At 41.7% G+C, this 27,438-nt stretch overlaps 1 protein-coding gene across 6 annotated transcripts in view; it reads left to right on the top strand.

The window, feature by feature from the left end:
• Positions 1-27,438, top strand: part of LOC127581979 (astrotactin-2-like) — a 1,282,697-nt gene that overhangs the window by 699,598 nt on the left and 555,661 nt on the right. For all 6 annotated transcript variants that reach the window (XM_052036829.1, XM_052036827.1, XM_052036825.1 and 3 more), the window contains one exon: positions 25,892-26,058. In XM_052036829.1, the coding sequence (XP_051892789.1) occupies positions 25,892-26,058 (167 nt within the window). The remainder of the gene's footprint in view (positions 1-25,891; positions 26,059-27,438) is intronic.

The raw sequence follows: 27,438 nt of genomic DNA, 5'->3' as shown, positions 1-27,438 counted from the left end.
CATCTGAGTCTTACAGCCACCTCCTGTGCTGTTCACAAAACAATGGACCATGGAATTATAGAGCTGTTGCAGCATAGAAAAATGTCATTGAGCCCACCAAGTCTATGCTGGATGTTACAAAGCATACAGTATATAATACTCACATTATTCAAAATGAAACAGGCTTGTCTGTTGTCAGTCAAGTGTTAAATTGTTTCAGAGTATGAGTCTCCTGTCACTCCCACACTCTCATAGATCATAGTCATCGAGTTGTACAACACACAAACAGGCCCTTTGGCCCACAACATCCATGCTGACCTGTTTGCCCATCTACACTAATCACATCTGCTCACATTATGACCTTATCCTTCTGATGCCTTGCCTATTTTAGGATCTGTCTGAATGCCTCTTAAACACAGCAAAGGTATCTGATTCCACAATGTCCTCTGGCAGTGTGTTCTACTCTGTGTCAAAAAAAACCCCTAAGATCACCTTTAACTCTCCTACCTCTCACCTTGAAACTATGCCCTCTTGTTTTTGATACCCCTTCCATGGGAAAAAGATTTTGACTATTTACCCAATCTGTGCCTCTCGGTATCTTGCATAATTCCACCAGGTCACCCCTCAGCCTCCTTTGCTCCAGGGAAAAGAAGCCCAGCCAACACAAACTCTCATCATAACTAAAGTCTTCCAATTCAGGCGACATCCTGGTGAATCTCCTCTGCACTGTCTCTAGTGCAAGACTTTTCACTCATTCTGAGTTTCCTGTGCACTTCAACTTGGTATCACTCCATGCCACCAATTCCTTGGAAAGCTGGGGAAGATCTTTTTCAAGACTTGAGCTCCAAAGAACAAAGCAAACTACTGAATATTGTAGTTGAATGAAGTTCTTTAGCCTAGAAATTCCAGTGGGCTCTAAAGGCCCAGTTTTTTCAGAGGTTGATCACATGTTTGACAGGTCCTGGGGTCATTGGGGAAGAGGCCCCAGAGATCGGGGGAGGGAGGCCATGGAAATTCAGGGAGGCAAAGAGGTTGCGGAGATTGGGGGAAGGGAAGAAGCCACGGACACTGGGGGAAGAGTCCATGAAGATTGAAGGAAGGGACGTCAGCCAACAGCAGTGATCGAGATGGGATTGGTGCTTGCATCAATGGAAGGGATGACTGGGGAATGGAATGGAAGGGATGACTGACCAACATCAGAAGCAGAGAAGCAGGGAGTCTGGTGTTATTGTTGAAGTGGTGGAGATTGGGAACTGTGGGGACCAACATCATGATCGGGATATCCGTGGATGGCAGTGCAGGTTGGAAGGAATGCAGGGGAACCGCAGGTGGCAGGTTCAGGAGCAAGCAGAAGGTGTTAGAAGGGGAGTGGGCAGGATGGGTGGGTATGCTCAGCTGAACTCCTTGCCTGTTAGTTTCCCGGGCTGAGGAGGCTTTGTGCAGCCTAACCATAGCTGCAACATGACTTCAATGCCCCTGGCATTTGAGGTGATAGACAAAAGATCCCAAGATGACAGATTCTTACACCACCCTCTTAGACAGTAAGTTCCAGCTCACAACACATAATGAGTGCAATACTTGTTTTTAAATGGGAATTGGGAAATCGATTATTTGTTGAGCTACTGCAGCAACTAGTCAATGAACCGCACAGCACAGTATTCTCCTGGACGATGCCTCAACCAAGCAACCACCCAGGACATATTTCCCCAGGAAAGCAGTGTTGTACGGAGAATGATATCACCGTCTACACCCCTAATGTGGAAATCACATCAGGATAGCAAGGGTGACTCATGACAGAAAGCCATTTTCAGATTGACATGTTTCCTCTGGAAGTGGTTGCAAGAGCAATTAACTCTGAGTTAAATTTATTTCTGTTTACAAAGTGCTAAAAAAAAAGTGCGATTAGCAGTTCTATTTCTCATCATGCGGCGTTATGCATGAGGTGTGCTGTTTCTCAGTCCATTTCTGGGCTTTGACAGAGAATTTCGAACATTTTGACAGAAAATTGACTTGATTTAGAGACGTGTGAGCTAAATCTGGACTTTTCAAGTGGTGCTTTAGTGGATAATAGTTTATAAGTGCTGCTTGTCATCACATTCATTGATGTAATAATGTCAATTATGGCTTTTAGTTGAGGTCAATGCTGTACTATTATGATATCAGCCAGAGTGGACCTATTAGCTGCTCATGGTATATATCAGATACAGTCAGGATCTATGTTCTGTCATCACCAGATTAGACCTGTTTTTTTCGTTTCTTCCATTCTGGCACTTTTGGATCTGCAAACATTTTCAAAATTGTTGCCTGATCTCTGGTTGGTCACCGCACAGCACAGTCTCACATTCAGTAAAAGCACACAATTGTGTTGTCCAGATCGCAACATATGTTTGCTTGTTGCCTTGTGTAGATACGGCTGTTTCCAAGGGAAACATTCCAAACCAAAAATGGCTTTCTGTCATGAGTTGCCCTTGTTATCCTGTGATGTGATTTTTTCCATTTTGTTTGTTGCACTTCCAACGTCTGACTTAGCTTGAACATAATATCGTAGCTTGGTTCAATTCGAATGATGTTTCATGGACTTTGGGGGAAAGGACTGTCTCCAGGTGTGTTCCCTACTCTTCGATGTTTTGAGCAAACCCTTCATAATGAGAAATTAAATTAACTAAACCCCTTTATTTTAGCAAAGATTCATGAAGTGGATGAAAGATCAAAGAAATTTCAAATGCTAGGAAATCTGAAACAAAGACAGAAAATACTTGATACACCTTGCAGATCAGGCAGCATCTGTGGGGAGAGAAATGGAGTTAATGTTTCAGGTTGAAGATTCCTTCTCATGAAACATTAACTCTGATACTCTGTCCATAGATGCGACCTGACCTGCTGAGTATTGCCAGCACTTTCTGTTTTTGTCTTTTTCAGTGAATATTCACTAGTCATGGGAGACCTGTATTAGTATGAAGCTAGACAATTTGTCAGGCACACCATCTTCACTGGGAATTACACTGTTCAACAAACAGCAACTGTGTACTGAGGTTACGCTGTTCAACGGACTGGGTGTTGAATCAGATGTTGATTCTGAACATTGAACAGCACTTCAACAGATACTAAAAATGATCAAAGTAATTCCTCGTGAAGCTCTGAGCACAAATATTCTTTCATGCAGCAAGTATGTGACATTGACAAGAAAAAATTTAATTGATTAGTCTGCCTCTTCAATTATTTTTTTTTACTGGAGTTTCATTACTGACATAGTGAATTTGACAAATTGAGAGTGTTTAGTCTTCCATTACATAGACCATTGTAGCATAGCTTTCTTGCTTCCACCCAAAGTTGGCACTGCGTGCATGTAAAGTCAGACACAACAAATATATCTTTTAGGGGCAAGAACTGGTCGGAGCATTTATAATTGAAAAAATACTGTAGGGAACTGAATCACCGATTTATATTTTTCGGGGCAAAAGCTGGTGGAGTTCTGCCAAATTCCAGTGATTTTATGGTGATTCATTATTCAAGGTTTGCAGATGGAATGACATGACAAGCAAACAATTGGTATATTGAATATCATACAGCTGTTAGGGCTGATATATTCTCATTTAATTTATGTGAATCTTGTTTTCTACCAAGGGTAATTGTGCTTTCATTCTCCCCTCCAGCCCCCTCTGAGAACAAAATGGAAGAATCTTTTTTTTCCGTCTGATAGATTGAATTAATTTGTCTCTCTCAATGTTCTTCAGCAGAGTAAATAATGCTGATCTGTTTTCAAAAAGAGTAATGAAAATCAATATGGTTCAGTTCCCTCTGGTATTTTTCAATTATAAATGTTCCTCATAAACTATATTTATTATTTAGATGTTAATTTTTTCTCTGCAAATGACTTATCCTGATGAGGGCTGTTGATGTTTGACATAAATGTTCTGCTTTCGGCTTAGAAAATGCACAAAGCATGAGAAGTGCAATCAGGAATAGGCCATTTGGTGTAATCATGGTTGATTATTTAACTCAGTGCCACTTCGAAGCACTGTACCCCACATCCATTGATTCCTTTAATGTTCAAAAATCTTTTGATCTCTGTCTTGAATATGTACAGTGAATGAGTCTCCACAGACCTTGTGGATGTGGAATTCCAAAGATTCACTGGCCTCTGGATCAATAACCTTCTTATCTCTGTCCTAAATGACCAATTCCTTATCTTGAGGCTGTGTTTGCTGGTCCTAGACACACCAGTCGGGGGAAAGATCAAAAGTTTTTCACCTTCCACAGACACTGCCTAACCTATTGAGTGTTTTTATTAGGGGAAAAGAATCATCTTCACATCTTCCCCTTCAAGCCCCATAAGAATGCTGCTTGTTTTAATGAGATTACCTCTCATTTTTCTGAACTCAAGAGAGCACTGGCCTAGACTGCTGAATTTCTTCTTGTAAGACTAATCGCCGTCTCAGAAAGTAATATGGTGAACCTTTATTGTACTCTCTCCATTTTGTACAAATACCTGCAGTACCCATCATCACTATTGAGAGAAAAACATCCTGTAGGGCCAGATTTGCACAAAATATTCCAAATGTGGTAAATGGAGTAAGATATCGTACTCAAATCCACTTGAAATGAGGATGAACATAATATTTGCCTTGCTAATTTCTTGCTGTAACTGCATGTTAACTTTCAGTAATTTGTGTGCAAGGACAGCCAGGTCTTTGTCAATCATTGCAAAAAAAAACTATTAGTCCCTACTTGTTCTTGGGCACAACTTGGGCACAACTTGGTGATAGGTAGTATCACCCCGCCTCCCTTCTTTTGTCCACCTATCACTGCTCTGCTATTCCCTCCTATATATTGGTCTTCCCCTTTTCCTACCTTCAGTCTTGAAGAACGGTCCTGACTCAGAACATTGACCGTCTGCTTTTCTCCACTGATGTTGCCTGGCCTGCTGAGTTCCTCCAGCATTGTCGTGTTTTTCATCTAGATTCCAGCATTTGCAGTCCTTTGTTTCTCTTTGATTTGAAACTGAAGCCGGTAAGATCAAACTGAGAGAGGGGCAAATTTAGCTACAATTGAACAGATCTGCTTTCGGTCGCTGAAATCATTTCAGCCAAACAACAGGAGCATTTTCTGTCATTCAGGTTATCCATACAATCACACGTGGTGATGAGACTAACACCTTCCTTCAGCGGAGCGGGCATTGAGGGGTCTCATTTGGTGTGCCCATGCGGGATGTGTAAGGGTAGTTGATGTACTCCTCATTCCATAAATTGCCCCATAACCTTTTAACATGCCCATCTGAGAGAGCCTGCTTGATCTTCTTGTTCCCGGAGCTCTGTTTCTCAATTATATTCTGAGATTCAAATCTGTGACTTACATTATGTTTACTTTCAGACTACGGGCTGTGTGTTGTGAAAACATACATTTGTTTTCTGCGTGGAATATTGTGCATGAGTGGGTGATGCAGCATATTAAATATAGAAGGGAAATGCAAATCAATAAACTGCAGATGCTGGAAATAAGTTAAAATAGGAAATGCTGGACTCAAGCAGGTCAGGCAGCGTTTGAGGAAAGAGAAACAGTTTGAATGTTTCAGGTTAAAGATCCTTTGAAGGGTCTTGCATCTACAACAATATTCCCCATTCATTCTTGCAATATCAATCTGCTTTTCTTTATATTTTGTTCTGTTTTCTTGAACTTTTGTCCTTTGATCATCTGTTGTTAAACCTAGCTTTATTATTGACTTCTCAAAGCATGATTTGTAATGGTACTCAGGTGATAAAGTGTTGTGCTTCCATTTTGTGGACCTGGATGAATTTATCGGTGCTAGTGGTGCCTTGTGTTGGTGAAGTGTTGTACGTTGCCCTTGTTATTGTGGAAGATATGCTCAGTGATACACTGCTGATACTCACTACCTTATCACCTTTCATGCATGCTGGAGATGGACTCTGTACAATCTCATCAGCTAATCTTGATAACATTTGATGGTGGAATATCACCTGATAAATGTTGTTGTTCTCCATGTCTTCACAACTGGATCCTGTTACATGCATTGCTGGATGTCTCAATAACTCACTAATGACTTAGCATGGTTGCCATAGTGTAGACTTCCTTGTTCCTCAATCAGATGTTTGTTTTCTAGCCTGTAGAGGGGACGTTTTGCTTTTGTCTTGCGTGTTCTGCCATTCCTTAGGTCTGCTGGTGATTTCGTGTCAATTTTACAATGTGTAGCTCAGACTGACAATTAAGTAAGGTGTGAGCCATCCTTTGACTCTCTGCAATTGAAAATGTTCATCCCTATTGTTTGGAGTCGTTTCTGTTTGAACTCCTCTCCTCTTGAACCATAAGGGTGTGAAGCCAAAATGGTGAATGTGAAATGTTCTCTTGAAGGAGTAATCTACATCCAGTAGTCCACATCATCTCCCATGTTATGCAGTAGCCTCAGCGCCACTCTTCTGTTTTTCCCACAACAGTGTAGATAGCTGTCATGCTTTCACTTCCAGTATCTATGCCAATCTTGTTTGCATCAATGCAATCAAAAATATAAATGTTGCAGCCTCATATATGATTCCAGTTTCCTTGTTGATGGTGAGATGGAAGGGAAATTCATGCCAATTCACTCCTCTGCAGCTGTCTGTAGCAATCCATGATTTTCAACATCCCAAGATATTGTTATCTGTACCCAGGTAAATAGGTACAGATATGGCACCTTAATTTTACAGCAATTCTAAGCTCTTCCACTTTTCCATTCATTGGTCCAGATTTTGTGATTGTTAGGACAGCTAACAATCTTGAACCTGCACCTTGAAGTTGTCGGCACCTTAAATCACAGTTGAATGAAGAAAACCAGAGGCCTCTGCTGATGGTTCTGTATTCCTCCATTGGAGAACCTTCTCCTCCACAGTCTTCAACTTCCAGATGAGAACATTGAGCGTTGAGGGTCAAAAAGCCTGAAAATGTCGGATGAGGTACACATAAAATTTTAATGACTGTCTAAGCATTAATTACTGTTTAGGAAACGCTGCAGACCAAAAGAAAAAGTGAAAAAGTAGATTGTAGTTCCCTCAGATAAATATTTCAGACCCTGACTTTTTTAATTTGTTTTTTAGATTTATCCTATCTCAAATTCTACCTCAATTTTAGTTGATTAAGCCCTTATTTTGTGCTCAAACAAAACTTGCACTCATCAAGTTCACCCAGGCTAGCTTCTATTGTCTTGTTTGTGTCGCAGGGTCGGTGTTGGTGCAGAGGGGTAACATTGAGTTGGCAAGAGGAGGCAAGGATTGGATGGTGGTCCAGGGTGAGTTTGGGAGTCTGAGAGCCCAGAATTTGGTGCAAGTCAGCAGTTGAATGCTGGAGTGGGGAGTGTGGTGCTGGTAGAACATTGGGAACATTGCTCTATCATTTGCGGGAGATCAGCTGTATATCAAAGATGGAGTTGAGGAGACTTAACAGGACATTGGAGAGTGTTAGAAGATGGAAGACCACCTATAAGTCGGGGTGGGTTGAGGTTGGGCCAGCTCTTTCATCAGAGGGGATCAACAGATGGACTGGAGGTGGGGAATTAGTTGGGGGTTGGCTAGCTGGTGTCTTTCAGGATGTGGGGAAGTACTTTGCTGCACTGTAGATCTTCAAGGTCAGCCCTACAATTTTAAGACCAGGTGGTTCTGAGAGCGGCCAACAAATTGCCCCACAATTCAACCCAAGACAGCCTGGTCCAGGTCCTCTGGAAGGATTGTTGCACAGGAAGTGATGTCATCCCTTGGCATAGAAACCACTCAGGAGAGTCATAGAAGTGACTCGCAACAGGAAGTTCCCACTCAAATTTTCTGAGTGACATGAAACAACTTGGAAATGTTGTTTGCTGTACTTCTTTCTTGGAAAACAATAACTTTCTATTGCATAACATTGAAAAAAAATTGCAATTGTATTTCCAAGCTGTACTTTTTGCTTGTTAGTTTGCTGTCTGTCTTAATTCTTCAAATGATGTGTTGCTCAGCCTGCCTAATGACATTGTTATTTCTGGAAGTGATTCCTTGGACCTGGTTCCTGACAACAAACAGTGTTCGGAAATGGGAAATGTGCATCTGGGAAATGGCTCAGTCTTTCTGGGTAGCTTCTGTTAAGATCAGAATAAAGCATAGTTGCTTTGCTGATGACTGCATAAGTTGAGCCAATGTAGGTGTTTTCATACGTGATGGTGGAGTTCATCCTTGCCTTATTGTGCAAAGTCTTTCATTTTAACCTATCAAGTCTATCAGCAGCAGGTATGCTGATTACTCTGAAAGTAAATGTCTTTCCAACTTAAAAGAGCTTGCACTTAGAACAAATTTGCCATTTTTTTTTATTATGGTTTGACATTTAAAACAGCTCGTGCTGCATTGGAACCTGGTAATAATTGGTTGCTGCAAAAATGCATGAAAACCTTCAATGATTATTTTGTGGGAAATAAATCAGCCACAAATGATTGAACATTTATATTTTCTGCAAAAATATTGTTCTATACTGTAGGGAAATGTTAAACACATCTTGAGCAAGATTTGTTGAACTTCACTGCTTTAATGTTAACACTGTTTGTTCCCTGAGCTTTGTTAGCCTTCAATTCGCAGTGTATGCTTCTTTATTCAAAATAAGGGATTCCCATTTAAATGATAAAAATGTTGAAATGTTGTGATAACTGTTAATGCTTTATGTATCCAATTACATTTTTCCAGCTTTAAATGAAAATTGACTGAGCTGCAGATGCTGGAAATCTGAAGTTTAAAAAATATAGAGATTGCTGGAAATACTCAGCAGGTCAGACTGTGGAAAGTGAAACAAAGTTAATCTTTCAAGTCAAAGTCTTCTTGTTCATATTCTGTTTCTTTTTCCTCAGATGCTTTCTGACCTGCTGCGTGTTTCCAGTTTTTTAGTTTGATCCTTTAAATATTTACTTAGTTCCACCAATGATAAAGAAGTCAAGAATTATTCTTGTACTGTTTTAGTCCTTGGTTTACCGTGGGTGCTGCTGCTATTGATATGTTGATGTGAATAACCCTCCAATACCACTTCCCACCTGAGGCTGAGCTGATCAGCATCAGCAGGTTACAGGTCCTCCCCAGGTTACAGCAGGCTCCCGTTCCTGTGAACTGTTCATAACCCTATCCATAACTCTGACTCTAACCTGAACAATTTGCAAGTTGGAAATGTGGCCGCAAACCGAGTTCCCACACAGGTTCAAGAACAGGAGGTACAGAAGCCTGAAGTCCCACACCACCAGGTTCAAAAACAGCTACTTCCCTTCAACCATTTGGTCCTTGAACCAACTGCAAAACCCTAATCACTACAGTTTAGCAACACTATGACCACTTTGCACTGAAATGGACTTTTATTTTGTTCTAATTTTGTTCTTTCTTGTGAAAATTGTGTGGAATTTTTGTTTATGTTTTTCCTTGTGAATGCTGCTTATCTGACGCTATGTGCCTGTGTTGCTGCTGCAGTAAGTTTTTCATTGCACCTGTGCACACATGTGCTTGTGCATATGACAATAAACTTGACTTTGACAGCAGAAGATGCCTGCAGCCCCTCAGCAGCTGGAAAATCCATCCCACCGGTCTCCCAAATGCTCATTCATACGTATTGGCTGTACATAAGTCGGGTGTTTGTAAGCTGGGGAAGACCTGTATTTGACCTGTCCCGAACAGGAGAAAAAGAATTGCCCTGTATTTCTCTACATAGTGAAGTCATAAACCCTCTTGTATGAACAGAATTAAGTTCTTTATCTTACAAGACGATAAAAGGCATAGATCGAGTGGACAGTCAGAGACATTTTCGCAGGGCGACAATGGCTAACATGAGGGGACATAATTTTAAGGTGATTGGAGGAAGGTATAAGGGGGATGTCAGGGGTAAGTTTTTTTTTACACAGAGAGTGGTGGGTGCCTGGAACACACTGCCGGCAGAGGTTGTGGGGGCAGATACATTATGGACATTTAAGAGACACTTAGATAGACACATCAATGAGATAGAAATGGGGAGCTATGTGGGAGGGAAGGGTTAGATTGATCTTAGAGCAGGATAGAATGTTGGCACAACATTGTGGACCGAAGGGCCTGTACTGTGCTGTAGTGTTCTATGTTCTATCCTGACCTGATGCAGGGTTTCGATCCAAAACACTGACAATTCCTTTCCCCTCACAGAGGCTGCTTGACCCACTGAGCTCCTCCAGCAGATTATTTGTTGCTCCAGATTACAGCACCTGCAGTTTCTTATGTGTTCTTGATCTTTTCTGATTATACATTTAATGGCACAGAAGAAGGCCATTCAGCTCTTCAGGACTCTGCTAACTCCCTGGTGGGGGGGGGGGGTGCAATCCTGTCAGCCCCATTCCTCCTTTGCTTATTTTCCTGTAACCTTGTAACTTATTCTCTCTCACACTTCCCTTTGATTATTTTTTCTGTTAAACTAATGGGTAATTGACTGTAGCCAAATTATCAGCATATCTTTGGGATGTAGGTGGAAGCCCATGTGATCGCACAAAAGTTCTGCACACTCCACCTACTCAACACCTGAGTTCAGGATTGAACTCAATCAGATGTGAGATGCTTTAAGAATATTCTCCTTTGACAATAATAATTCACTAGAATTCATTCAGTACTGCAGAGTAAGCCTATAAATTAGTATATTATTATGACAAAGGATTATTCATCTGGAAAAAATGGGCAATATTAAATGTAATGTTTTATTGGTGCTTCTATGAGAGTATCAGTTATTATATTTCTGTGAATGCTATTGAGATTGTTGTCTCTGCAGTGTTTCAGTGAAGCCATCAGAATTGTGGAACTTTATGCCTTTATGGTTCCTGAGAGCTGTGCTGGAAAGCAGTTCCCAGAAGTAATGATGCAGTTATCTTACATCTTATTTGTCTCTTTTTACCTGGCTTGTTAGGTTTCAGAAAGGTAAAATTGACTTAGTGTGGAAAGTGAGTGGTAGGGTAGCAAAGCACAGCATAGTGTGCTGTCTCTAACCTTCATCCTCAACGTCTCAGGAGGGAGAATAAGCAGCATTTGCTGATGGTGAGCTGTAATCTATTGCAGCCGGTGAAGGAATAATCCTGGATCTGGGACCATCCTTGTGGTCATATTGGCTTCCTCAGTCCTGTCGCAGGTTTGATTGATCCAATATGATATGATGTTATTCTTAACACACTTTCCTCTAATAAAATGCATGAACTGTTAAACGAAAACATTTAAACACAATTTTTTGCCATACTGTTGAACACTTGGGATTTAGAAAATTTACTGAGCCTTCAGCTACTTTGAAACAATCTCAGGGCCATGCATTTGTCAATTGGACCTGGGCCAGTGACCCAAAGCTGACCTTGGGACAGCTCACTAGAAATATTTCCCATTATGTCAAGTACTGGGGATGAACACATTGGAGATCTCATCCTCTCCTGTCTTCCACAGCTTGGTGTCTTCGGTGAGGAACAAAATGCCCGGTACATTGCCTGTTTGAACACACCACCCATCTAGCAGAAGATTCAAAAAGAAAATAGAACACATAAGGCACCTAAAAATGGAGATAACATTGAATCCTTGCAATCTTGGTAATTATATCAATTACCATGTCAAATCCAGAGTGAATTAATACATGCATTAAAACCAAGAAGCCGTTTAATAGTTAATTGTGACTTTGAAGTTGCATTTTAGATTTCCTCTTTCATGCTGTTTATCCTTGAAAGTGCCTTGTTTTCCAGGCATATATTAATACTATTCTAAAGCCATTTGAAGGCACATTATTTATTCTAAATGGTTTTTCAACACATTATTTACAACTTGGATATGGAAAGGATGTTTGTTGTTGTGGGAAGATCCAGAATGAGGGGCGCCCATTTTAGCCAGAGATGAAGCAGATTTTTATAGAACAGAGAACAGTACAGCTCAGGAACAGGCCCTTTGACCCACAATGTCTGTGCCAGACACGATGCCAAATTGCCTGCACGTGATCAATATCCTTGCATTCCCTGCACATTCATTGTTTATCTAAAGCCTCTTAAATACCATTATCAAATCTGCTTCCACCACTAACCTCAGCAGCCTGTTCCAGGCATATTTATCTCTCAATGGGTTGTAAGTCTTTGCAAATTCTCCCTGAGAAGAAAATTAGAGCCTTTGAACATTTTTCAGGCAGAAATAGACATATGCTTGGTAAACAATGGAGTAAAAGGTTCCTAGGATTAGCGGGGACTGCAGAGTTGAGGCTGCAGTCAAGTTAGCCACGATCTTACTGAATGGTGGAGGAAGTTTGAGAGGCCTCGTCCTGCTCTGAATTTATATGTTTGCATGTAGGTGATGGGCTATCATGGTGGTACAGCCACTAAATTACCAGTCGTAATCCAGAGAGCTGGATGAGCAATCCAGAGACCTCAATTCAAATCCCACCAAGGCAGTTGCAAAATTTAGATTTTTTTAATGATTAGGGGAAAACAAAACAGCCCGTCTTAATAATAATGACTATACAAACTACTGAACTGTCATTAAAAAAAATCTGGTTCACGAATGTCCTTCAGGTGAGGAAATCTGGGATCTTTACCTGGTCTGGCCTGTGTGTAACTCCAGTCCCGCCAAATATGGTTGACTCTTAAATGCCCCCTGAATAACCAAATAAGCCATATAGTTGTACCATTACCCTCGCCACCGGCACTTTCTCAAGAGGAATTAGAGCCGCGAGGTAATGATGCAGCTCTACAAAACTCTGGTTAGACCACACTTAGAGTACTGTGTCCAGTTCTGGTCGCCTCATTACAGGAAGGATGTGGAAGTGTTGGAAAAGGTGCAGAGGAGATTTACCAGGATGCTGCCTGATTTGGAGAGTATGGATTATGAGGAGAGACTAAGGGAGCTAGGGCTTTACTCTTTGGAGAGAAGGAGGATGAGGGGAGACATAATAGATGTGTACAAAATATTAAGAGGAATAGGTAGAGTAGACTGCCAGCGCCTCTTTCCCAGGGCACCAATGCTCAATACAAGAGGGCATGGCTTTAAAGTAATGGGTGGGAAGTTCAAGGGAGATATCAGAGGGAGGTTTTTCACCCAGAGAGTGGTTGGGGCATGGAATGAGCTGCCTGGGGTAGTGGTGGAGGCAGGTACACTGGTCAAGTTCAAGAGATTGTTAGATAAGCATATGGAGGTATTTAAAATAGGGGGATATGTGGGAGGAAGGGGTTAGACGGTCTTAAGCGAGGTTTAAAGGTCGGCACAACGTGGTGGGCTGAAGGGCCTGTATTGTGCTGTATTATTCTATGAGTAAATAAATGCTGACCTTGTCAGTGATGCTCAGATCTTGAAGATGATCAATTAAAAAACAACTTTCTGAGTGGGATAAACTCAAGTTCAATGATGTTTTTCTCAGACCCCAACAAAGATCAGTAATTTCAGGAGGGGTATTTTAACATCTTGCACTAAAGGAGCTGTGTCATTGGTCCACTGAGCAGACAATTGACTTCCTTTGAGGCCATGTTAAATTTAATGGTTTTCTAGGTTTAACCTGGAATTTACAAACAGCAATGGAATAAAAGGTGTGGTTTTCTCTTATGTTTTGGGGTAGTACAGTAGTGCAGGTAGTCGAGCTGCTGCCTCCGAGCTCCCGAGACCTGGGATCCATCTTGACCTCAGCTACTGTCTGTGTGGAGTTGTATGTTCTCCCTTTACCTGCATGGGTTTCCTCCTGGTGCTCTGGTTTCCTCTCACATGCTAATGACTTGCACATTGGTCGGTTAACTGGCTACTGTAAATTGCTCCTAGTGTGTAGGTGAGTGTAGTGTAGTGGTAGAAGTTCAGCGGAGTTGATGGGAATGTGAGGGAAAGAAAATGTAAATGGTGCACATTGGTGCTTAATAGTTGGTGAGGACTCGGAAGGCCAAAGAGCCTGTTTCTATGACTCCAAGGCTCTGTGACTTTATTTCTTCACCCTGAGAGGGAGGAATAATGTATTTCTATTTAAAGGGAAGCTCAGTACATGAGGGAGAAAAAGCACATCAACCAGTCAGTTAATTAGTTTCTGTCTTACACTATGATGCTGGAGCATCCATGGAGAAAAGCAGGCGGTCAACGTCTCGGGTCAGGACCCTTCTTCAGGACTGAAGATAGGAAAGGGGGGAAGCCCAATATATAGGAGGGAAAAGCAGAGCGGTGATAGGTGGACAAAAGAGGGGAGGCGGGGTGGGCACAGGGTGGTGATAGGTAGATGCAGGTAAGAGATGGTGATAGGCAGATGTGGGGGAGGAAGGGAGAGCAGATCCACCGGGGGATGGGTCAAAGGTAAGGAGGGGGAGAAAAAGAGAGAGAGGCTGGGAAGGGGAAGAAAAGAAGAGGCATAGTGGGTGTGGAGGTTACTTAAAGTGGGTCTCGCGCCAATGTGCAAGACCAAACGCAGACCATTTCACAGAACACCTGCGCTCTGTCTGTAACCGCGATCTGCATCTCCCCCGTTGCCGATCACTTCAACTCCCCCTCCCACTCCATATGTCAGTCCTCGGCCTCCTCCACTGCCAGGAGAAGTCCAAATGCAAACTGGAGGAACAGCACCTCATTTTCTGTCTTGTTACCTTGCAGCCTAACGGCAAGAACATTGAATTTTCCCACTTTAAGTAACCCCCACCCCCTCCACACTACAATGCCTCTTCTTTTCTTCCCTTTCCTACCCTATCTCTCTTTTTTCTACCCCTCCTTACCTTTGACCCATCCCTCAGTGGATCTGCTCTCCCTTCCTCCCCCTGCACCTGCCTATCACCATCTCTTACCTGCATCTACCTATCACCACCCTGTGCCCACCCTGACGCCCCTCTTTTGTCCACCTATCACCACTCTGCTTTTCCCTCCTATATATTGGGCTTCCCCCCTTTCCTATCTTCTCCCGAAACATTGACCACTTGCTTTTCTCCACGGATGCTGCCTGGCCTGCTGAGTTCCTCCAGCATCATAGTGTTTTTCATCTAGATTCCAGCATCTGCAGTCCTTCGTTTCTCTGGTTTCTGTCTTATTCTTATTCCTCACACACTAGTTTTCCCACCTTAGTATTGTTCTACTCCTCTTTCAGGACCTGAGCATCATTGACAAGACCACCATTTATGGTCCATTCCTAACCGTCCTTCAAAAGGTGGTGATGAGCTGCCTTTCTGAAGAGCTGCTGTTCTTCTGTAATTACACAATGTACCAAATAACTGTGAGGCCTTCACAATCCTGGGCTGTTCTAAAGCAGGTTACAGCTGATCAAATGCATTTTGATCTGCAGTCACTGTTGTAATAAAGGAACAGCAGGATCCATTCTGTGCACAGCAAGCTCCTAAAACATGATGATGATCAGGTCGTCTGCTTTTGTGATGTTGCTTGGAAGATGAATATTAGCCGGGACACAAGGAAGAACTCCTCGGCTTTTCTTTGAGATTGTCTTGTGGGATTGTTTTGGGTCTACTCTGGATGAGTCATCCGAAGGAGAGTACCTCTGAGTGTAGCACTCAACCAGTTCCATCCAAGAACCTCAGCCCGGATAAGGTACTCAATTCCTGGTGTGGGGTTTGAACCTCTGATCTTCAAACTCAGAAGCAAGAGAATGACTAATAGGTCATTGTTGATGTTAAGTGACATTTGAGACTCAACACTGAATTTGGCAGAGTGATGTTGACTTTGGCATTGCCATGATATTGTGCTATTAAGTCACAGCAACGTCCATGCATAGCAATGACAGTCCTTGATTCAGAACAATCGTACCAGCAAAAAGGGAACAGATCGAGAGAAATTATTTGAACTGAATCCACTCACTTTCATTCCATTTGGCTCCAAGCAATGGAAGGCACTGGCCAAAGATCAATGAAGAAACCAGCTTTAAACAACCATGCCTGTGTGAGTTTATTGATGTGCAGCTTTTCTCTTTTTCCACAGCCACTGTAGAAATCAATTTACAATATTAACATTGTGTGGCAAAAGTATCCTGAGGCTTTATTACAAGACTGTTTTATGGAGCTGTTCTGCATTACAAAAAAGGGCATTAAACATTTCCATCACCTCTGAGGCCACAGATTGTTTGGAAGTCGATTATGACTCTGGTTTGATATTCCACTTGGGTAGCTAACAGCCCAATGGTAGGAACATTAAATTTTCCAATTTCAGTTAAACCACACGCCGCTGTTCTCCTCCCACACATACTGAACTGTCCATCTAGTTTTCCTCTCCCTTTGTTCATCCCTCCCATCCCCACCTCCCACCTGGTTCCATCTGCCAATCATCCCCTCCCCATCTGGCTCCACCTATCACCTTCCAGCCTCTCTGCCATCCTCCCTTCCCCACCAGATTCCATCTGCCAATCGTCCCCTCCCCATTTGGTTCTACCTATCAACTACCAGCCTCTGTCCCACCACTATATACTGGCATTCTTTCCTTTTCCGTCTCAGTCCTGATGCAGGTTCTCGATCTGTAACAACTACTTACACCTTCGTCTCCACAGATGCTGCTTGACCTGCTGAGTTTTTCTAGTATTCTGTTCTTGTTCTTGATCAAAATATATTTTGGCTTAAGTGTGTGACGACAGTAGAACTGCTGTCACTTTGGATCTGTTTCTCTACCAAATCTGAAAGGTTAAGGTTTTCTCCCAAAGTGCAGACCCACTGATTCATAACCTTGTAAGGCGCACAATCAAACAGTCTGTAAAGCTATCTAATCCTTGTGTCGGATTGCAAAGTCTGCTTCATTTGGTATTTGCATTGTAAGAGCACTTCGTGCAATGTTGGATCTTAGCAGGACTGTTTCTACTTAGTTCACAGCGGGGTGGACTTCACTGGCATGCCATTCAGCATGGAGATGAGAAGATGTTTCTCAATGCAGGGAGCAGCAAATATTTGGAAATCTGTACCCAAGAGGGCAGTGGAAATTGGGCCACGCAGTGTATTCAAAACAGAGAATATTACGCTTTTGAATATTAAAGGAATTGAGGGATTTGGGGTTGGTGCTGGAAAGTGGACCTGGGTTAAACTCTGAGGCATGATCTTGTTGAATAGCAGAGTAGGCACAGGGGACCAAATCACATATTCCTGCTTCTACTTATGTCTTCTCATGCAGGAACACAATGTTAATGACAGAAGCTCCAAACTTCTGCATTTAACTAAATGTTACTTTTGGTTTTACACAGTAATAATGTGGCATTCTTCGCAAATTCAGGGCCAATGAGACACAAATATTATTTCCTTTAAATATAAATTTCGCCTCATCGCTATAAGACTATTATTTGTATCTTTCTCCATACTTCATACAAGTTTCACAACTTAGACTTTATTCATTCTTTTTTTAAGCTTTTAATCCTGGACCCCGTGTGTCAAACCATATGCTTCGCATATTCCTGGTGATTTTTTGTTGGTTTTTGATGACTTTTAAATGCATCCAAATAATTTAGTAGATGTTGTGTTGTAAATTCCATGCCGTGAGCAGGGTTCCTGTTGTGTTAAGATGCTTTCACACATAGCATAGAATTAGAAATTGGTGATGACCTGGAGGAAGGAGCTGGTGAAAAGATTTGAGGAAAAATTCAGGAAAAGATTTTTTTAGAAAAAGTCAGAAAAGTGTGAAATGTGCAGAACATGAGGTTTCCCCAGTGGCTGGAATCATTGAGAGAACATGTCATGGTTGACTTCTGCACTAAAGGGCTTGGGTATAATCATCACCCATGGCTCATTTTGGCATCACATTTGCCTTTGGCACAGTCGGTTCCTAGCTAAAGTCTCACTCCTGCAACTTGAGCGTAAAAGTCAAAGCGGTGACTCTGTGCAGTAATGAATGGGTGCTGAACCTTTGGAACGAATATCATTCAGTTGAAAGATAATGTGAAGCCCTGTGTGCTCTCTCAGGTGGACATAATAGGTCGAATGTCACTCTCTTGGAGAACAGCGGGGGTATGATCTATCCTTCAATCAACATCTCTTTTAAAAAAAAGTTAGTTATTTGATCACAATCGCAGTGCTGTTGGAGCTTGATGTGTGAAAATTGGCACATTACAACAGCGACTGCACTTCAGAAGCACTTCTTTGGCAATAAAATGTTTTATTTTCTTCTGAAAGGAACAGAGAGGTGCTGCCATTATGCAATTATTTCTTATCTTTTTTCCATGATAGCGGATCAATACAAATGGATTGTTGAATCATCCAAAAGGACCTTGATGTCCCTTTTTTTCCTTATCTTTTTTTTGTTTGTATTACCTTTCTTTGCACCCAACCTCCCTTCTGTGACTTTCTTCTCTTCTCCACCCATCATAGTGGACTTGTTTGAAGCAGTTTGAATTCTGGCTGTCGATTTGCAGTTGATTAAAATTGAGAGATAAGAGTAATGATCTTTTTCGTTCAGACAACAAATATTTAATTGAATAGTTAACTTCTAATGTTAAAATGGAAATTTGCCAGCATCTACTTTTGATTTTCTTTAAACAATGGTTAACTCAAAAGTAAATTTCAAATTCTACTAATAATGTTGTTACTGTGCTGGATGGCAGCACAATAGCCGAAAACTCAGTTAATCATCTTTTCTGGTAAAATATTTTGTTAGTGTGGATCCTCAGCTCTGAGCCACACTTGCATTGCTTGTGGGTGACAGAATTGGGATTGCAATTTTCATTTCCCATTCCTGCTTCACGCCCTCACTGAGATGCAGAATCAACCTCAGTGAATAAGTGTAGGTACTCTCTCTTCAGAAAATAATAAGTATCTAATACATCAACAATCTTTTGACTGGCTGCCAACCAAGATTAAACCACCAAGATTAGAATTCTAATTGGTGTTATTTTAATATCTAATTCCAGTTGTTATAAATGGCATTAAGATCACACAATGATGAGAAAATCTGGGGTTGTTTTCTTGGAATTGAACATATCAGGCAGGTATAATCCAATGAATTTGACAAACTTCTACGTCAACATCATTGCCAAACTTGTCACAATGGGAGGTCCACATGTGAAAGAAATTAAATGCCTGATCACTCTGTTAGAACTCTGACACTATGTATGACAAGGTTTGACAGAACAAACACAGTGGTTTACTATTATTAATCTGATCCTACTTCAATGAACACACTGACCGTGTGGAAACTGTGAGTTGCCGATCCTATTTATATAAAGCACTGGTGTACTTTATTTATGCCAAATTAGTCCATTATGATGATTGTCATTCCAATGTTATCAAGGGTGATGATTAAATCTCTTTGTTGGTTTTGTGATAATGCTTTGATGACAGCTCTTGCTTCATTAAATCTTTGTAATTGGAAATTCAGTCATGTGGTGCCAACTTGGTATATTTTACTTTGTGCTGAGATGCATGGGGCATCGCTGTTGCTGGTAAATATTAACGTTGCATCAGAGAAAGTTGCATTGGATGGTTGGACAGAGTGCGAAATAAGGTATCATGGGAGTTTGTCAGATAAATATGATGATAATCAGAGGGGATGATGATCTCTATTTTGACTGAAAAAATGAGATGGTCAAAGGTGGCCTGGATGACGAATTTATGAGTATTTTCAGAATAATTTCTTTACAACAACATGTTCTTCAGCCAACCAGAAAGCAGGTTTGAGCCATTGAGTCATGCAGCATGCAAGCAGGCCCTTCAGCCCACCATGTTTGTGCCAACCAGCGAGCACCCATTTATTACAAAACCTTCACTGATTCTATTTTATTCTTCCCAGATTTCCCTCAGCTTCCACTACGTTCTACCACTCAGCTACACAACAGGGCAATATACAGTAGCCAGTTAACTCACCACCCTGCGCACCCTTTGATTAGCGGGAGGAAATTGCAGCAGCCAGAGGAAACACAGGGAGAATGTACAAACTCCACACAGACAGCACCAGGGGTGAGGATTGAACCAGATGCTGTGAGGCAGCAGCCCTACCACCTGCATCACTGTGCTACTCAATGTAGAATGATATTATGAAAGAAGATAAATTTAATTAACAATCTCATAATGAAGGCCAACTAGGAACCAGCAAAGATAAGTTGGCAGAATTTTACACAAGGAAGAGAAAACTGGGTTCAAGATTCATTTTCTAAACATAAAGAAAGGCTGTTATGAAGGCACGAGAGAGCCGAAGTGAACTGGCAAATTAAATTAAGGGATTAGTCAATGGATATGTATTGACAAATTTTTAAGGAGATCTTTCAGAATAAACAGAATTGATGCATTTGAACAAGGAAGAAAAATTCTGAGGGCTGGAGCCACCCATTTGTGGTTAACTAAAAGAGTTAAACAGAGTATCAAATGTAAAATGAAAGCATCTAGTTACTCAAGGATGGGTAGCAGGTGAGAAGGTTGGACATAGTATAAAATATGACTAGATGTTAATCAGAATGGAAGAGTTTGTGTATGAGGCAAAGTGAGCTAAAAATGTAAAGCAGAAAGTTTCTACAAACAGTTGAAGAAGAAAAGTTAACAAAATGAGTGGTCCAATAGCAAGTGCGTCTGGGAATTAACAATGGAAAATAAGGAGCAACGCAGAAAAAGCTGAAGGAACTCAGCAGGTGAGGCAGTATCTATGGAAGGAAATGGACAGTCAATGATTCAGGTCAGGATCCTTCATCTAGCCAGTCCAGATGAAGGGTCTCATCCCAAAACGCCAGCTGCCTCCATCGTCATTCCCCTCCGTAGGTGCCTGACCTGCTGAGCTCCTCCAGCTTTTTGTGTGTTGCTCCAGATTCCAGCATCTGCAGTCTCTTGTATCTCCATGGAAAATGAGGGGACGGCAGGTCATTGAATCAGGTATTTTGCATTCATCTTCACTCCAAAGGAAAAAATAGCATCCCAGAAATAGCTGTAACTTGGGAACTTGGAGTGAGGTTTTGGTATTGGTTTATTATCTTCACTTGTACTGAGGTACAGTGAAAAACTTGTCTTGCGTACCGATCGTACAGGTCAATTCATTACACAGTGCAGTTACATTGAGTTTGTACAGAGTGCATTGATGTAGTACAGGTAAAAACAATAACAGTACAGAGTAAAGTGTCACAGCTGCAGAGAAAGTGCAGTGCAATAAGGTGCAAGGTCACAACAAGGTACATCGTGAGGTCATAGTCCATCTCATCGTATAAGGGAACCATTCAATAGTCTTATCACAGTGGGACAGAAGCTGTCCTGAAGTCTGGTGGTACGTGCCCTCAGGCTCCTGTATCTTCTACCCGATGGAAGAGGAGAGAAGAGAGAATGACCCGGGTGGGTGGGGTCTTTGATTATGCTGGCTGCTTCACCAAGACAACGAGAGGTAAAGACAGAGTCCAAGGAGGGGAGGCTGGTGTCTGTGATGCGCTGGGCTGTGTCCACAACTCTCTGCAGCTTCTTGTGGTCCTGGGCAGAGCAGTTGCCGTACCAAGCCGTGATACATCCAGATAGGATGCTTTCTATGGTGCATCGGTAAAAGTTGGTGAGAGTCAAAGGGGGCAAACCAAATTTCTTTAGCCTCCTGAGGAAGTAGAAGCGCTGGTGAACTTTCCTGGCCGTGGCATCTACGTGATTTGACCAGGATATGCTGTTGGTGATGTTCACTCCCAGGAACTTGAAGCTCTCAACCCTCTTGACCTCAGCACCATTGACGTAGACAGGTGCATGTACACTGCCCCCTTTCCTGAAGTCAATGACCAGCTCTTTTGTTTTGTTGACATTAAAGGAAAGATTGTTGTCATATCACCATTCCACTAAGCTCTCTATCTCCTTCCTGTACTCCGACTCATCGCTGTTTGAGATGCAGCCTACAATGGTGGTATCATCTGCAAACTTGTAGATGGAGTTAGAGCAGAATCTGGCCACACGGTCATGAGTGTATAGGGAATAGAGTAGAGGGCTGAGGATGCAGCCTTGTGGGGCACCAGTGTTGAGAATAATTGTGCCTGAGGTATTGCTGCCTATCCTCATTGATTGCGGTCTGTTGTTAGAAAGTCAAAGATCCAGTTACAGAGGGAGGTGTTGAGTCCTAGGTCTCGGAGTTTGGTGACAAGCTTGCTTGGGATTACTGTATTGAAGGCAGAGCTGTAGTAAATAAACAATAGTCTAACGTAGGTGTCTTTACTGTCCAGATGCTCCAGAGCTGAGTGTAGGGCCAGGGAGATAGCATCCGCTGTAGAGCTGTTTCGGCGATAGGTGAATTGCAGTGGGTCAAGATTGTCTGGGAGGCTGGAGTTGATGCGTGCCATGACCAACCTCGCTAAGCACTTCATGATGGTGGATGTCAGAGCCACTGGTCGGTAATCATTGAGGCATGTTACCTTGCCTTTCTTTGGTACTGGGATGATAGTGGTCTTCTTAAAACAGGAGGGAACCTGAGCTTGAAGCAGGGAGAGGTTGAATATGTCAGCAAATACTTCTGCCAGCTGATCAGCACAAGATCTGAGCACACAGCCAGGAACACCATCTGGGCCAGGTGCTTTCCTTGTGTTCACTCTCCAGAGGACTGATCTTACGTCCTCCACTGTGATCACAGGTTCAGTTACATTGGAGGCTGTCAGGGTGGATGGTGACAATCCACTTCCCTTCTGTTCAAAACGTGCATAGAATGCATTAAGTTCATCAGGAAGGGATGCTCGTCTTCGTCTTGTATGAAGACGAGCAGCCCGTCTTCGTCTTGTAGCCTGGTCTGGGACTCTATTTTGAGTCGGTATTGCCTCTTGGCATCCTTGATAGCTTTCTGGAGGTACGAACCGGGGAATTGGCTGGTGAGATAGTTTTAAGACAGAAAGTAAAAAAAAATACTACAGGCCAGTTAGTCTAATGTCCACCAGAAGAATAATGTTAGAAGTTGTTGCTAAAGTTGTTGTGCAGTAAAACTCCAATACTCTGCTACCCAACCATTTGGAAATCCCAATGGTTCACCAGGTGGTGTTCACACTCAGTGGATCCTGGTCCCTGCATCCTCCTCCACTCCCCTGGCCTGGGTTTCTGTGTTCCCCACACTCCCTGACCAATGGATGGAGCACCAATTCCAGTACTCGCTCAAAACTCACCCAGTTCACTTTCCTGTGCTCCCTTGAAAATTACTATCATCTTTTCAAAAAGCGATTTGGAAGTGTATGAGAGTATTAAGAAAATAACATCCGATAGTATAGAAGATCTGCTGGTCCAGTACAATCAAAGTCCCGAGCGTGCTCAATTAATGGAGATTTACTGCAACAGGGCAATAATTTAATAAGGTGCCACATCAAAGTTTATTGTGGACAATAAGATGTGTTGATGTAGGACATAACATATTTGCTTGGACAGAAGATGGACTGGCTAACAGGAAGCAGTAGCTATAAATGATTTGCTTTTGATTACGTATGGTTAATGTTATGTATGGTTTGTACACAGGGATCAATGCTAGGACCTGAGCTTTTTACAATTTCTATAAATGACTTGGTAAAGACCTTCAAGGTGGTTTTGATGATGACACAAAGGTAGATCGGAAAGGAAGTTGTTGAAAGGATTCAGTGAGGCTACAAAGAGATATTGACAGATGAAGTGAGTGGGCAAAGATGTGGCAAATGAAGTATAATATGGTGAAATGTGAAGTTGTCAGTTTTGGCAGGAAAATTAATGGAAGCATACTAGTTAAATAATGAAAGATCACAGAGCTTTGAGATGCAGAAGACCAGTGTGCAGATAGAGCTAGAAATTAAGAAAGCTTTCGGAATGCTATTCTTTCTAATGAGTGGAATTGAATACAACAGAAGGGAAGCTATACTTCAACTGTGTAAGGCACTGGTGTGACAACAGCTTGCTGTGTACAGTATTGGTCCCCTTATTGAAGGAAGGATGTAAATACACTGGAGTCATTTTATAGGTGGTTTACCAGACTGATATCTGGAATTGCAGGAGCTGTCCTTTGAAGGACAACTTGAATCCACAGGTGTTTAGAAAAATGAGAGTGGAGTTGATTGAAACATAAAAAGATCCTGATGGTCCTTGACAGAGTGGATATTTCCTCTTGTGGGATAACCTTGAACTGGGATCACTGTTTGAAAATGTGGGGTCACCCATTGACAACAGAGGTGAGGTGATTTCTTTGTTCCCCTTTCAGAGGTTTGTGAGGCCTCAAATGATGACGGAAGCAGAGGTAGATAGATCCTTGATATGCAAGGAGGTTACTGGAGACAGGTGGGAATGCAAAGATAAGGTTACAATCACATCAGCCATGATCTTATTGAATGGTGGAACAGGCCCCTCATTCCTGCTCTTCATTCATACATCATGTTTTCATACATCTGTGCTTTCTCAGCTTGCATCAATATTCCTCTTTTTGTCAGGTGTCAGAAAAGAATAAACATGCCCATCAGCATTCTGACATACTTTGACAAAGGGTATATGTCGGGGGGTTGGCAAGATGGTAATATGTGCCAAGCTACCTTCAATAAGTCCTGTACTGATTTATCAGTGTCAATGCTGAAGAATTCCTTAAATCAATCACAATGTTGCTTGCCTGAAGAAACATTACTGGGAAGTACCTGAACAATAATAAGGAGGATTGTGTTTGGCATTGTTGTTTGCCTAAGGAAACATTTCTGGACCAATATTCAAATCACAATGCAGAGGAATGTGTTTAGCAGTATTAGCCAGTCAGAAAATCCCCAAAAAATCATGAAATTAGAAAAGTCTACCTTTGAAATCCACTCTGATTGCAAAATTAAAACATGACCTGCAAGGTTCCCGAAAGCAGCTGCCTGTAGGAATCTCACCTGCTGTGTCTTGCCAGTAGGAATCACGAGAAGTGGGCCACAACCTTAAGGAACATTCTCCCTGACAGCTGCAGCAGCTGTGGAAAAGGCTGCCATGGGGATGAAAGAAAATATGAGGAAACAGGAACACACATCTTTAGTGAATGTAACCTCAGCCCACGTGGCCCCTAGACTTTCAGCTCAGGTCAAGTCCCAAGCCATGAGGAGACAAAGGCTCATCACTCTTCAGAGCTCATAGGGCTTCTCTCTGTCGTGTGTAACTGCAGTAAGCACTGGGAGGACCAGCAATGTTGGGTGAAGTACACAGTGCATTAAAAGCTCAGGCAGACTGATGCAGAGATGCATATTGATGCCCTACTTCCAGTGCATTCTCAGCTGGCGTCAGTGGTCTTGCAGAGGGCACCAAGCAACAAGTGGTGGGGTGCCTCACAGTTGGAGGGAGCAAGCAGCAGCAACTGAGGTGGGGAGGGAGAGCAGGGGAATCGAAAGAGAAAGAAAGAGAAAAGAGATTAAGAGGGAAGAGTGGGAAAACTTAGGGAGGAAGTTAAGGGGAGGGAACAAAGGTAGGAAGACTAATGGAGAGGGGACTAAAAGGAATGGATACAGGAGTGTGTGTGTGTGTGTGTCTGTGTGTGTGTGTGTGTTCTAAGTTGGAGCAGTTGGGCCATCTATCCAATCATCCGGAATTTCCTTGCCATTGGATCAATACTTTGCTCTGCCAAAGCCATTTGACAGCTGGTTGTGCCGTGGCCGCTACCGACACGGGCATCTTCCACTCTGAGAGGAAACGAGTCATTCTCAGTCCTGAAGGAGGGTCTGCCCAAGGAGAAGAGTCCTAGTGGACTTCTCATCTCCGAAGCAGCTTGCTGCAGGGATCATTGATTTTTAATTGGGAATTAAGAACTAAGGTCATGAGTTGCATATTATTGCTCTGCAATCTAGTCAGTAAGACAGTGAAGGTGATGATGCCATCACATGCAAGAGTGACACCATTGGAAACATCAGCTGCATCAGGATGAATGAAAGTTGGGTGTGAATTCCACAGAAAGTGGTGGCTCTCAGTTTAAAATGGGGAAAGTCACTTATATGTGTGATTTGCACATCAAAACAGGTTTCTATTTCTCGGCTTGAGAACCTGAATGATTTAAAAAGGGAAAATGTGAATCTTTAAATTTGTCAAATTTCCAAAATTTCAAAACCTTAATTCTGGCAACGTTTCTCTTGTTTTCAGTGTCCTGTGGGCCTGAGACCGATGAGGGATGGCTCTGGTTGCTTTGACTACACCAAGGGAATTGATTGTTCTGATGGATTTAATGGAGGCTGCGAACAACTTTGCTTACAACAGACGGTGCCCTTAACTGAAGACCCCTCCTCCACCAATATTCTCATGTTCTGTGGGTAAGTGAAGATTTTCTTTCTTTCTTTTTCAATATTTTTATTAATTCCAAATAAAAAATAGAAAGTACATGAAACAAAGGAAAAAACAAAATGTTACAAATCACACTTGAAATCACAATGCTTCATATTAATAAACAAAAAATGATAACTAATTAGTTTTAATAAATTGGAATAATTTTATTATTAAAAAAACCTAACCCAAAACCAAAACCGAATCTGTTTGATTAAAAAAAACACGCTAAAGACATAATAGTATTGGCCAATATCTGTACTTTAAGCACCAAATCAGTGGTTTTGAAAGTGGTTCAGAAAAGGTCCCCATAATACTTGAAAGTTCAGAATAGATCCAGAAATAGAGCAGCAGATCTTCTCTAAATTTAGATATGACATAACATCCCATAACCGTTGAGCATGAGTGGGAGGAGTAATGTCCTTCCATTTAAGCAATACAGCCTTCCTGGCTATAAGAGAAATGAAGGCCAGTATGTAGAAATCGGAAGTCTCCAGAATTATATCTTTTTCTCCAAAAATCCCAAATAATGCAGTTAAAGGATTTGGCTTAAAATTTATTTTAAAAAGCACAGAAAAGGTTTGAAATACCTCTATCCAGTATTTTTCCAAACTCGGACATGACCAAAACATATGAATTAAAGAACCTTCTCCATTATTGCATTTATCACAATAAGGAGATATATCGGAATAGAAACACAATAACTTGTCTTTGGACAGGTGAGCTCTATGGACCACTTTAAATTGAAGGAGGGAGTGACGTGCACATAATGATGAAGTATTAACCAGTTTAAAAATTTGATTCCAAGTTTCCTCAGAAATTGAAATCTGCAGATCATGTTCCCAAGCATTTTTAATTTTGTCGAAAGGAACCTTATTATTTTCTGATAACCTACCGTAAATCTTAGGTATTGAACCATCATAAAAAGGCTTCAAATTAAAAATTACATCTCGTAAGTTCTTCTCAGGACTTATAGGGAAAGTATGTACTTGAGATCAGAGAACATCTCTAATTTGCAAATATCGAAAAAAGTGAGTTTTTGGCAAATTATATTTAATTGACAATTGTTCAAACGTTGCGAAATTTCCTCCAACAAACAGATCGCGAAAACAAGTAATACCCAATCTATCCCACTCTTTAAAAACTATGTCAGACATAGAAGGTTTGAAAAAACAGTTAGCAAAAGTGGGACTTAGACAATCTCAATAAACCATAATATTTTCTAAATTGTAACCAAATCCTCAAAGCATGTTTAACTACCAAATTATCAGTTAATTTATTTATTGATAAAGGAAGTGAAGAGCCAAGCAAAGAAATAATAGAAAATTTTTTAACAGAATTAGCTTCCAAAGAAACCCATACTGGACAAG

The sequence above is a fragment of the Pristis pectinata genome, chromosome 23 (assembly GCF_009764475.1).
Source record: "Pristis pectinata isolate sPriPec2 chromosome 23, sPriPec2.1.pri, whole genome shotgun sequence".
Taxonomy (NCBI): Eukaryota; Metazoa; Chordata; class Chondrichthyes; order Rhinopristiformes; family Pristidae; genus Pristis; species Pristis pectinata.
Note: the sequence above shows the minus strand (reverse complement) of the source record. Positions and strands in the feature narration are given on the sequence as shown.